At 38.4% G+C, this 13,232-nt stretch overlaps 3 protein-coding genes across 5 annotated transcripts in view; all 3 read right to left on the reverse strand.

Moving 5' to 3' along the window:
• Positions 1 to 6,912: 6,912 nt before the first annotated feature.
• LOC140983052 (disease resistance protein At4g27190-like) overlaps positions 6,913 to 13,232 on the reverse strand; it is a 76,815-nt gene continuing 70,495 nt past the window's right edge. The window contains exon 4 of the mRNA XM_073449932.1: positions 6,913 to 7,105. The gene's annotated coding sequence lies outside the window, so the exon portion shown is untranslated. The remainder of the gene's footprint in view (positions 7,106 to 13,232) is intronic.
• LOC140982947 (uncharacterized) lies at positions 7,528 to 9,883 on the reverse strand. Its single transcript, XM_073449740.1, has 3 exons — positions 8,903 to 9,883; positions 8,036 to 8,533; positions 7,528 to 7,629 (listed from the first exon to the last, which is right to left on the reverse strand). Exons 1-3 carry the CDS (start codon positions 9,881 to 9,883, stop codon positions 7,528 to 7,530), a joined length of 1,581 nt encoding a protein of 526 aa, XP_073305841.1.
• Positions 9,724 to 12,939, reverse strand: LOC140983053 (disease resistance protein At4g27190-like). 3 transcript variants are annotated; one of them, XM_073449935.1, is made up of 3 exons: positions 12,729 to 12,939; positions 12,418 to 12,658; positions 9,724 to 12,101 (listed from the first exon to the last, which is right to left on the reverse strand). In XM_073449935.1, exon 3 carries the CDS (start codon positions 11,866 to 11,868, stop codon positions 10,099 to 10,101), a length of 1,770 nt encoding a protein of 589 aa, XP_073306036.1. In that variant the 5' UTR covers positions 11,869 to 12,101; positions 12,418 to 12,658; positions 12,729 to 12,939; the 3' UTR covers positions 9,724 to 10,098. The 3 variants fall into 3 exon arrangements, with proteins under 3 accessions (XP_073306036.1, XP_073306035.1, XP_073306037.1); XM_073449934.1 differs by lacking the exon at positions 12,418 to 12,658; XM_073449936.1 differs by lacking the exons at positions 12,418 to 12,658; positions 12,729 to 12,939 and adding an exon at positions 12,188 to 12,208.

Below are 13,232 nucleotides of genomic sequence, written 5' to 3' on the forward strand. Positions count from 1 at the left end.
ACTCTGTGCCCCGATTTTCCACATCCAAAGCATACACCGCTGGCCCTTCGGCATTCCCCGGAGTGTTTGAAACCACATGTTGGGCATGGCTTGAGTCCTTGATAGTTAGTGGCGGGGGATTGCCCTTTAGATGGTCTACCAGACTGGTTAGGCTTCTTGAACGACTGACTGCCATGAGAGAACTGATTATTCATAGGCCTTTTGTTCTTATTCTCTTTCTCTCTACGTTGGATATCAGTTTCAGCTCGGATAGATGCGCCCATCAAGTCTGAAAAGTTCATTGGCTGATAGACTGCCAAAGCCGACTAGATTCTGCTGTTTAGTCCCTTCTTGTAGCGGTGTAATTTCAGAACTTCATCCACCATAATCGCTGGAGCATATGATCCAAGGGCATTGAATTGAGAGGTGTACTCTACCACTGACATACCCGGAGTTTGGGTCAGATTTTCAAACTCACTCAACTTTTGCAACCTGACCTTGGCTGGAAATTACTGCTTGAGGAATGCATCTCGAAAGCGCTGCCATGTGATTGGTCCGGCAGTTAACAAGGCTGGAGAGACTGCTTCCCACCATTTACTTGCTTTGTCTTCAAGGAAAGGCACTATCACATCCACTCTGAGTGCATCGGGTATTTCGAGCAGCCGTATCTGCGTTTCCACGCTTTTCAACCAGTTTTGGCCTAGCTCGGGATCTGCGTCCCCTTGGAACGTCGGGCACCTGTTCTTACGGAGGGACTCGTAATGGAACTTGACTCCGTGCTGTGGTGGAGGTGGGGGTTGCTGATTAGCATTGGGGTTCACTAACCCCTGAAGTGTCGTGGCCACGATCGTGGCTATAGCCATTAGGTCCGCTTGATTGAGATTGAACTGAGGTGGAGGTCCGTTGCCTTCTTCATTAGTGTTGTTGTTGTTGTTGTTGTTGGCATAACGGGGGTTGCGGTTTTGCCTTGGAGGTCTACCGGCCATTTCCTACAATTTGAACGTTTCTAAGAATTTGTTGTATATATTGACATGATTGAATAATTAAGTTATGCTGGAACAACTGAAGTTAATAAATAAACATAACTTTTATTAATTTTCGAACGTAGGGGAAACAACTGAATGAAACAAATAATACTGAATCAAACAAAGCGTTCTGAAAGAAATAACATAGCAACAATGAGAAATTAAAACTCTTAGTAATAATGAATGGTCACTAAGATAGTCTAATAATCTATCTCTCCATCTCCTACTGCAGCTATCGGCTCATTTATCTCAATAGGCTCCTCCTCTGGCTCTTCCTCTTGAAGTACCTCCACCATATGCGTAAGTTGGGCGTTCTCTTCCGTGAGCTGGGCCACCTGTGCCTTAAGTTCCTGTCTCTCCGCATCAGCCACGTCCATCTCGTCATTCCAATGCTGCTGATACTGTAGATGGTACTGTTTCTTCTGCTTGATTTGCTCTTTTAGAGCTTCAACTTGCTGGACCAGACGTTGATTCACATAGGCAAGGCTGTTCATGGCATCACCTGAATTTTCCAGTCTCCTCTTACCTTTGGCATTCTGCTGTTTCTCTTCCTCCAGCTCCTTGCGATAAAGCTCCACATCCTCTCGTAACTTTCCGTGTTGGTACTTGCACTGTTCTATGACATCTCTGAGGTCCATGTTATCACCTCTTACTAGCTCTCCCTGATAGATCGACTGGTTAAGCCGGACACGAATCTCCTCTTTCTCAGCGGTTAGAGTCTCGACCTCCCTCTTCCTCTCACTCAGTCTAGCTCTAAGTCGCTGAATCTGACGGGATTGAAAGTGAAGGGCAAGCTCCTTCATACGAATGGCAGCTTGGGCACGGGTGCGAGGTCGCATAGGAGTAGACGGAGCCATTTCCTGAAATCAAAAAATGGAAATGCTCAGAATCGACAATAGGCAATGTCTAACAAGGGACAATATGCAATATATATGAAATTTTCGGAAATACATAAATATATTTTTTTTCCAAAAATGGAAAGTTGGGATTTTGACATATGGGTTCGAAGCATATGTCGAGAGGATTCCGGGACAATCGACGGAATCGAATTTGGAATTTCTTATGAGAAGTTATAGGGTTTACGAATATTTCCTAAAACGGCAAAAACGACATTTCGGAGGTCTAAACGAATGAATTTCGCGATTTCAGCCCCCACCTCACGACTTTAGANGGGAAACAACTGAATGAAACAAATAATACTGAATCAAACAAAGCGTACTGAAAGAAATAACATAGCAACAATGAGAAATTAAAACTCTTAGTAATAATGAATGGTCACTAAGATAGTCTAATAATCTATCTCTCCATCTCCTACTGCAGCTATCGGCTCATTTATCTCAATAGGCTCCTCCTCTGGCTCTTCCTCTTGAAGTACCTCCACCATATGCGTAAGTTGGGCGTTCTCTTCCATGAGCTGGGCCACCTGTGCCTTAAGTTCCTGTCTCTCCGCATCAGCCACGTCCATCTCGTCATTCCAATGCTGCTGATACTGTAGATGGTACTGTTTCTTCTGCTTGATTTGCTCTTTTAGAGCTTCAACTTGCTGGACCAGACGTTGATTCACATTGGCAAGGCTGTTCATGGCATCACCTGAATTTTCCAGTCTCCTCTTACCTTTGGCATTCTGCTGTTTCTCTTCCTCCAGCTCCTTGCGATAAAGCTCCACATCCTCTCGTAACTTTCCGTGTTGGTACTTGCACTGTTCTATGACATATCTGAGGTCCATGTTATCACCTCTTACTAGCTCTCCCTGATAGATCGACTGGTTAATCCGGACACGAATCTCCTCTTTCTCAGCGGTTAGAGTCTCGACCTCCCTCTTCCTCTCACTCAGTCTAGCTCTAAGTTGCTGAATCTGACGGGATTGAAAGTGAAGGGCAAGCTCCTTCATACGAATGGCAGCTTGGGCACGGGTGCGAGGTCGCATAGGAGTAGACGGAGCCATTTCCTGAAATCAAAAAATGGAAATGCTCAGAATCGACAATAGGCAATATCTAACAAGGGACAATATGTAATATATATGAAATTTTCGGAAATACATAAATATATTTTTTTTCCAAAAATGGAAAGTTGGGATTTTGACATATGGGTTCGAAGCAGATGTCGAGAGGATTCCGGGACAATCGACGGAATCGAATTTGGAATTTCTTATGAGAAGTTATAGGGTTTACGAATATTTCCTAAAACGGCAAAAACAACATTTCGGAGGCCTAAACGAAGGAATTTCGCGATTTCAGCCCCTACCTCACGACTTTAGGGTGGTGACTATCGTTCGTTGGACCGTTTCGGAGGGAATAGCGTCGGCCTCGAGTAAAAATTCGTCCGAAAATTTTTAGGTTTTTTTTTTATTCGATTTTTCCCAACCGGATTATGAACCTGGCGGCTCTGATACCACTTAAATGTCACGTCTCGAAACTCAGGATTGACACTGGCGTCGTTTAATAATCACAAAATTGAAAACAACAAGCCTTTGTAGCACAGTTTAAACCGAAACCAGTTTATAATTCATAATTCAAACGAAATAAGCATTGTCTTTACAACTCAAAACCCACTAAACAACGTAAATAAATGCGGAAACGTCTTACAATTATTAAATCATAAATTCGAACATAACTACTACTGGTCTCGTGAATCACGAGCCCCAGAACTGCTCGGACTCCTCTTCCTCAATTTGTTCCTCGGACTTCTCTGGGAAGGGGTGTAAGAGGGTGAGTATTTGGGAATACTCAGCAAATGGGGGAATATCGAGCACAATAAAAACAACATGCATAACTTTCGAAAATAGAACATGACTTGCATAATATTTTTCGTATCACATGCATAGACACTTACCAAGCACTGCGACTCATCTACTTTCTATGGTTTACTGACGTCAGTCCCTAATTTTTACTCCTCTAAGGGGGCGAGGTCGTATAGCGGTTATATCCCCCACTGCGTAAGGGTACGTCATGGTTGGGATACCCACCCATATACAGTCGACTCCTCACAGTGATTTAAAAACTTTATGACAATTCGACACAAGAAAAGGAGTAGAAAAGAATTGTACTCGACCGAAGTTTTTATCCAAAACCGAAAAATCACATATGCATAAACCGAAATTTTTAAGATTTAAAACAGCCCACTTACAATAATTATTGATGCTAAAAACGTGGACGTTTGGCTTCGGGAATTAGGTCGCTTCTTGTGCTTGCTCGGACAGCGCTTCGACTCTATTTCTTGGACGATTTTGTGCAGAGTTTCGGCTAGGACAAGCTGTTGGAATTTTCGAGTTTTTCAGCTCTAGGATTTTGAAAATTTAGGTGTGTTGAGGAGTGGGGATGATTGACTATTTATAGGTGAAGGGAGGATGCTAAAAGAAGTAGTAAAATCATGTCTAAATTGGGCTAAATCCCATGAATTTTGGCTCTCAAAATCCATTCCTTGCTTGAATTATTTAGCTACCTAACTTGTGAGATTCATTCCTTAATCCCATGGCCTTAATTGGTTCGAAAATCTAGGTGGCTAGGTCAATGATTTTGTGCACAAGTTTGATGATTTAATTCCATTTAACCTTGTATCTATACATCCCAATAATTAGGCATGTAATCTAGTAGGATTTTTCGAAAATTGTGTGCAATATCCATGCCTCAATCCTCTAGATCTTGTATGATATCTTCCCACCTTGTAATATATTTTACCAATTTCGAAAATATGCTTGTACAAGTGCATATATTATTACCTTGACAATAAGGATTTCCCCTAACCTATTTTACCTTCATGTAAGTCTTATTTTAATACAATAATCAAAATCCCATGATCTTAAATTTCCTTACAAATCTTAATTACAAGGTTGGAGAAAAATCCGGTTCTCACATCCCTCCCTCCTTAGGAGAAGTTTCGTCCTCGAAACTGGAGTTGGCCTGGTCTCGAAATAGGTAGGGATAATTCTTTCGCATTTTCTCTTCAACTTCCCAAGTTGCTTCTCGCTCTGTGTGGTTGGACCACTGTACCTTGACGTAAGGAATGGTACGTCGTCTAAGGACTTGTTCTTTGATGTCCACAATTCTGATTGGGACTTTTTCGTATTTCAGTTCTTCTCCCAAGTTTCCTTTGGTCAAGAGTGGTTCTACTTCCAACACATGACTTGGGTCTGGAATGTACTTCCTCAGTTGGGACACGTGGAACACGTTGTGGATTCTTGACATGCTTGGTGGCAATGCCAGTCTGCATGCTAGTGTGCCCACTTTTTCCAAGATTTCGAAGGGTCCAACATATCGAGGGTTCAGTTTCCCGGCTTTACTGAATCGGACAACTCCTCTCATAGGCGAGACTTTCACATAAGCCTTCTCGCCCACGTTGAACTCTACCGGCCTTCTTTTCAGATCTGCCCAACTCTTCTGTCGGTCTTGAGCTGCTTTGAGCTTTTCCCGAACAATCTTAACCTTGTCCACTGTCATATGTACAAGATCGGGTCCCACTACGGCTTTCTCTCCCACTTCATCCCAATAAAGTGGTGATCGACATTTTCTCCCATACAGAGCTTCATATGATGCCATTCCAATGCTGCTATGATAGCTGTTGTTGTAGGCAAACTCAATTAAGGGTAAATGAGTGCTCCAGTTGCTACTGAATTCAAGAGCGCATGCTCGCAGCATATCTTCTANAAAAAAATCCAACTTCAAAGGAAGATTACTATAAGATACAGAGAAACAAGGGCTAACAGATCGAGGGTTGCATGAATCTAAGTAAAACCAAACTAGTTAGGAAGAGTTTAGGATCCAAGAATTAGGTGCTGTAAAACTTACCACTCGCCTCTGCACTTCGTGATGCTGCGGTAGGGGGAACATTTTGGAACAAAGGAGAAGCTATATTTGAAGAGAGGGGAAAATTATTGAAGTTTCAACGAGAGAAATTAAAGATGGGATGAAAATTAAGCATGCCTGAAAAGTGTGTAAGATCCTTTGGCCTTAAAAGAAGATATAAACCCATTATGCAGAATTTCATGGTGACGATTTTTGTGTACTTACATTGAAAAGTAGTCTAGAAATAAAGCAAGGATGCTTTTTTTCCATTTACTTGGAATTAATGAACCACTTATTTTTAATCGGTTTGGTTTGGTGGTTTATTTTTATCGAAATTTGAATAAAACCAATTTTTTCAATTTGGTTGATTATAAAACCGATCCAAACCATTATTAACTGCAAACTGATCCAAACCATTCAGTTTCTGAACACCCTAATTTCAACACCAAAATAAATTGGCTACAAACTAATATGTGTATCTAGAATCATGAGTCAACTTTTTCTTTCACTAGCAAAACATAAAAAAATCAATTTGAATACCAAAAATTATGCAGTATAATATCATGATGTAAATTTACCTTTTCGCTTCTCTATATTATAAAATTTCAATTTTTATCATATATCTTTCTATTTTCAGATTTTCTGTTACATTTGGCATGAAGATGAACATTTTTCCATTCTAGGGAATTAAATTAACCAAAAAAAGTGTATTCATCCAAACGAATTAAATATATTTGACTCGCGAGAATATAAATATGTATTTTCTTTTGATCTATGATCCAAGATAGACCCACTAAATCCTCGAATCAAGTGCTATTTTCGTTTTAAAATTAAAAAATAAATAACATAATATATAAGAAATGTATGACTTTATAAATGGTGTATTCACATTTTAATTTTGTGATGTGGAACAATTTTGTGCGTGTCTCCCTTATCCCATAGCCTGTCAAGCATTATAGCCAAGGGAGTTCGTGTCACCAAGACATTATGTAAATATTCTTTTATGAAGTTTTTTTAAGGGAAATAGATGCACTTCACCATTAGCCCGATTTATTATACTGCTCAAAAAATGGAAGCACTTCACCATCTTATAAAATGAATGAAAAACAGAAAAAATGATAATCCGAAATCCACAAACAAAATCAATATCTTTCCAACAATCAGAAAATCCACAACCATCTTACAGGCGAAAACGAATGGAAAACAGACTTAAAGATTCAACAAAAAAGCAGAACTTAAAGAAAATTTCCTCATCATACATTCTTTTTCCTTTCTCACTCCTTGCTTCAAGTGCTCTTTCTCTTCTTCACTTGCTGTCCACTGCACTTGTTAACAATTAAATATTTCAGTCGAAACATATGTATCTTAAAAATGTAACAAAACCAATGGGAGAGAAATAAAAACGATGAAATTTGTCATGACAAATCAAGGCACTCAACATTTATAAAATAGAATAGATATACTATTTTATTGAACTCCGAAAATTTCTCAATACTTCAGGACTATACCTTCCTCTTGGAAAAATGGGTCTTTGATTAACTAGAAAAAATAGGGTAATACTAATGCCAAATCGAAGCTCTCGAACTTCTCGACTGAAAGTTGCAAATACCATGATTTTCATCCTCTTTACGGGTTCAATGTAAGTTTCAGCACCAAAATAAATTGGCTACGAGCTAATACGTCATGAGTTAATGTTCCTTTCACTAGCAAAACATAAACAAATCAATTTGAATACCATCACCTCACATAATATTGTTGTTGTTGCTCTCAGTCGTTTCCTCGACTTCTGTCTCTTTCCTGTCCTCATGCTTCTCATCCTTGTTCTCATCTTCGTTTGCATTATGCTATATAGTATCGCATTTAAGCGAAACGAGTAGACCCAAATCAGGCAGCAATTGCATAATAAACAAATTTAGGATTAAGCCTATCATAATGAAGAGTAATTACGATAATTCAACGAGTTAATCATATTTACCAAATAGAAGGAATAATATTGAAAGAGAAAATATACTCTTAACATATTACAATAATAAAAATGCTAACCTCTCAAAACAATGAATTCGACACATGTTAAATATACAAGTCTAGTACATTAAGGGAAAAGAGCATGAACATTAATATAAATATAAAAACAAAATATAAAAAGGGGTCATACAAGCAAAAATTCATTCTAACATATGCAACATATAAACAACAAATATACATTGTAATAAGATGAAAGTTATGTATTGGATATTCGTAGAAACTTACCATAGTACTTATGAAATGATGTATGCCACCGTTTAAGTCTTTCATTTCAATGGCCTTGTCATTTATGCGGAACCGACGTAATTTTGGCGTACTTAGCGATCCCAAAGTGAAAGTTTTCATCAGAGGGCAATTATTTATTTGTACATCGACAAGTGATGGTAACTCAAATGCGTGCTTCCATTGGCAAAAACTTCTCAACTTACAATTGCCTATAATTTTCAAATATTTCAGCTTAGGAAAAACAAAGTCAACAGTTACATGTGTCTCATCCTCAGTCACGTCAATCATCTCTTTGCAATATTTTATATGTAGTATATTGAGATTAACAAGAGCTTCTGCGATTGCAGATGATATTAAGTTTCTGATGCCACCAACTTTATATATAAACAAGTCCTCAAGATTATGAAAGAAACTAATTGGGATACGACGACACCATATCTTGCTTATTTTATCGGGCATGTTATGTAGATTAAGTCTCTTTAGGCCAATAATTTCAACCTGTAAAAGATAGACAAATTAAATGACAATTTATTGATTGCTCAAAATGAAATCATTTTAATCTAAATGTAAAATCCAATTACATTATGCGTCATCACAACCTTAAAACATAACCACTTCGCATTTTGCTAGCTAACACTAAATTACAAATAACAAAACAATAAAAATATTAAAGGCAATGGCCATGATTATAAAATAAAACAAAAGCCATTATTGTTGCTACCACTGTTCAAATCCAATAGCAATTATAATGATGAAATATTTGTTTTTGTTTCTCGATATGTATATTATTAGCATATGGACATATATGACGTTATATTATTTAAAATACTTTGGTGGGTTTTTGGGGATTACGAAGAAAAGACGTACCTTTTTATTGCAAAAGAAATGAAGAGAATCATGGTCGTGGGTCGGCTCTGAATCTATTGGCACAAAACTATTCAGCATTGGCAAATTTCCAATCGACAACACTTTCAGCTTTGGAAACTTGATGCTTTCAACACCTCTGTAGAACGTTGTCAGGCAAGGCAGACCAATTAGGTACAATCCATACAATTCTTCGAATATGATACGGTGATTTCCATCATCCCTAAATATTTCTTCTATAGTGTCATGATTACGAACGAGGAGCCGCTCAATCATCCCGGTTGGGTATTTGTCGATTTTGGTTCGGAGTTTTCGGCAGTTGTTGATTTCTAGTCCTATCAACTGGGGGAATTTTATGATTTCAATTCCTTGGGTGAAAGCTAAAAGGTTTAGCAGATTGTACAGTCGCAGTCTCTTCAACTTTGGGAACTCAATAATAGGAGCCTCTCTGTTGCTTTCCATTTCATTCCACAACACTTGTTCAATCGTATAACATGAAAGTATTTCAAGGCTTTGAAGTTGTACAAGACTCCTTGCTGTTGCCATTGAGAAGAGATATCGTAGATTGGGACAACCGCTAATGGTTATGGACTTGAGGCTGACCAGTGAAACATTCTGATTTGGACTCTTCCACAAATATCCCAACTTGGGAAGACGTTCAACAACTAGTGATTCTAGATTTTGGAAGGAATTGGATCCCTCTGGAATTGTACCATCAATTATCTCTTCCAACTCTCTGAGATCTCTCAGATGCAGGTGCTCCAACATGGGGAATTTCCAATCGATTGCATTCATCAATTTCTTCACCGTTGAACAATTTAGAAATACGAGCTTCCTCAAGCTTTCAATCTCACCTAGATTAAAATCGTTTGAACCATCTCCACTTAATTCTAACGACTCGGTGTTCTTTCCTAGTCGCCGAATCCAATTTCCTACTGTCACGTCTCTCGGTAATTGGAGTGTGATTCTTCTCTCATGATTCATGCCATGAAATAAAAATGGGCCCTCCTCCCAACCACGAATTTGATATCTTCTTAACCGCTTTGAAAGCAATATCTCTTGGGCGACCAAGTTGGGATCAAATATATCAATCTCCAAGCAAGTCAACTTGCTGAGAGACTCAAGTTCTGAAAGACTAGCATTCCTTTCTTCACTTACATTTCCCGTTGCTTCCCATTTGTTAAAGCAATCAACTATCTTCAATTCCTCCAACCCAACCAATCTTGATATGCCACTATTCTTTTGAGTTTCTTGCAATCCCTCAATTCTAATAATCTTAGAAATTTCAATTCCCCAACATTTGCTGGTAACTCTTCAATTGCGTTACAGCGCCATACGCTAAGAATTTCCAAACTTGCTAACTCTCCAACAACTGATATGTCTTTCACCTCGCAATATTTCAAGTGCAACTTTTTAAGTTTTTCAAGGAATTCCAGAGATGGTGGAAGTGATTGAAAATTTTGATGTGAAAAATACAAGACTGTCAGCTCCTCCATTCCTTTAAAACAAATATCATTGACATCAAATCCTTGGGAAAATTTTAAATAATTGGAATTCAGAATCATCAAGAGACGAAGATTTGGAAAATCCAACCCAACTGGAAGCTTGGCATTGGCAATATTTGAAATTTCCACTGACATCCAATAGCAATTGCGAGATGAATCTTTACTAGACAAATCCATTGAGCACACATTCAAAAACCCTTGATTTTCTTTTGAACCAATGAAAATAGCCACATCACGAACAACATCATGCATTTTTACCTCATCTTCCTCGCTACCAGTCATCAACAAAAAACGACTTTTAATCCTCTCCAATAAATGTTGTGTTCTGTTTCTTCCATCTTCAATATTGTTGATTCCCTCAAACACGCCTAACCCAAAGCTGAGCAAAGCCAAGTCCTCAATCTGGATGTCATCATCTTCAGGAAACAAGCAACATAGCAGGAAAAGGGACTTTTCACTCTCAGTTTCCAAGAAATCGTAACTCAGTTTCAGAGGCATAAAAACATTTTCCAGAACTTGCGGGAAATTCGTTGGGTTAGATCCTCCCAGTTGTAAAAGTGCATCTTTCCATGTTTTTATACTTCTATTTTTTAGAGCTTTACCAACTGTTGCAAGCGCAATTGGCAAACCTTTGCATTCTGCTGCGACTTCTTCTGCTATGGGACGCAAATATAAAGCATCCACGCAATCACCAGATTTATCTCTAAAAAGTGTCCAAGCTTCTTTTTTGTCTAAGACTTTAATTTCAATAACTTTATCGGCTTCCATTTCTTCACATACATCTTTGAGCCGAGACGTCAATATAATTTTGCATCCTCCGTAAGGAACTCCTATATCCTCCGGCTCAAATCTTTTCCAAACATCATCAAATATTATGAGTTTCTTCTTCGAATCCATTCGCCTGGTGCGCAATTTATGTGCTCTACCATCCAAAGTCTCCTCGCTCAAACCCAAACGTAATATTTCTGCAATTTGCTTCTGAATTTTAAGCTTGTCAGTTTGTTGGCTGACAACTACAGTCACAATCTCATCAAATTCTTTTCTCACCCTATCCTCAATTCTTCGCACCATAGTTGTCTTCCCAACACCTCCCGCGCCGCAAATCGCTATCATGCGGACGTTTCCATCTTTCAAAGACTTGATGATGCCTTCCTCCATGCTTTTTCTCGATTGAAACTCCAAAGTTGGTGCGTGAGAGATAGATACCATTGATGCCGGAGGGGCTGGATCAACAATCCTAATCGAATTTCCTTCATTTCGTAGTTTTGCGATGCCTTCTGCTATTTCTTTGGCACTCTTTCCCACCGAGTACCGCGGGATTATATTCCATCGCTTAAGATCATCGCAGCCTTGCAAAATCCTCGTCGCCTCCTCAATCTTCTGAGTGCCTTCATTTGACCAGTTTTCGACCTCAGTCGTAGCACTCTCGGCACGAAGCCGAGCATCTTCAATATTTCCCTCCATATTGCGCCTTTCCCTTTCCAAACGCCAATTTCATCCCTCAGGTCTTGAACATTTCCGTCGAAGCACCACCAATAATTGATATGGAGCTTGACGGGAGGCCAAAGGACCTCAGTAACTATGAATTTTCCGACATCTTTTACATATGTAAGCGGATTTAACCAACAACAGTCTGCCATTAGAAAACAAGCGAATGGAGATGGAAAATCCAACGTGGATCTGCTCCACTATGTTATCTGCAACAGAGAAAGATGGAATGAGATTAAAGAAGAAATGGGATTTCGATTTAGAATAGTTGAGTTAGATCTGAGAATGAAATTACAAAGAAGAAATAATGAGGTTGACTTAGAACTCTTCCCAATGGTACCATATGCCAGCCCCAAATGACCGACCTCTTCTCATTTAGATACATTTATTCAAAAATTTGCCGACAAAATTACAACTTTTTTGGCAGCATTTGACCTGATAATGAAATTAATCAAATTTAAAATTTAGAATTTTAAAAAAAAAAAACTGGTATGCATTAGCTTCTCAAGATCGATCCGAATTTACAACAGATTCCATATAAAGAGAATCTTTATTTGAGGTCCCTGCAACAAAATATTGACTAATTTTCCACAACAATTGCACATGAAAGCATTTTTCTATCACTTTTTTTCCACTGAAACAGAAAAGGCGATGAGATTAGAGACGGGGTTGACTTGCACTCTTCCTACAGTACCATCTATGTCAACACCAAATGTTCCCTAAGTTTTCTGACAAGTTCAATCTATTTAGATTATTCCATAAGTTCCTGACAAAAAATAGTACATTTGAGGCATTTTAACATCAGAATGAACGAGAGATTAATGCAAGGAACTCACTCTGCTGCGATCATGACCGAAGGAGCACTGCTGGAACGGATTATGGTTCAAGAGAGATAGATACCATTTTCTTCTTCTGCTTCAGTAATCCTTGATTTGTTTTGGGCAGGAAGATAAGTTCTTGTTTTGGTTCTTGCACGGCGGAGACCATAAGATTCTTAGATAGAGTCAAGTGATGTAACTCCGATGGGCCAATTCCTTTTCATTTCCATAATTATTTACGAATATATATTTAATATTATTTTACGGTGATAAACAGTGGATTGATAAATATTATTCAAATTAGGAAACTGACATTTGGATTTAATAAATATCAGCATCATACAATATTTTTCCTTTATCATCACCACCATCATCATTATAATAATAAGCAAGTTGTCTATTATTGTTATTGGGAAAAATCAGAAACTCCTTAAATTCATTGAACCCAACCTTTTCCCAAACTCGAGTCAAAGCCAACAAATTTATTTTATTTTTTATTTTTATTTTTTTTTTAAAAAAAAA

This window comes from Primulina huaijiensis, chromosome 8, assembly GCF_012295235.1.
Source record: "Primulina huaijiensis isolate GDHJ02 chromosome 8, ASM1229523v2, whole genome shotgun sequence".
NCBI classification, from domain to species: domain Eukaryota; kingdom Viridiplantae; phylum Streptophyta; class Magnoliopsida; order Lamiales; family Gesneriaceae; genus Primulina; species Primulina huaijiensis.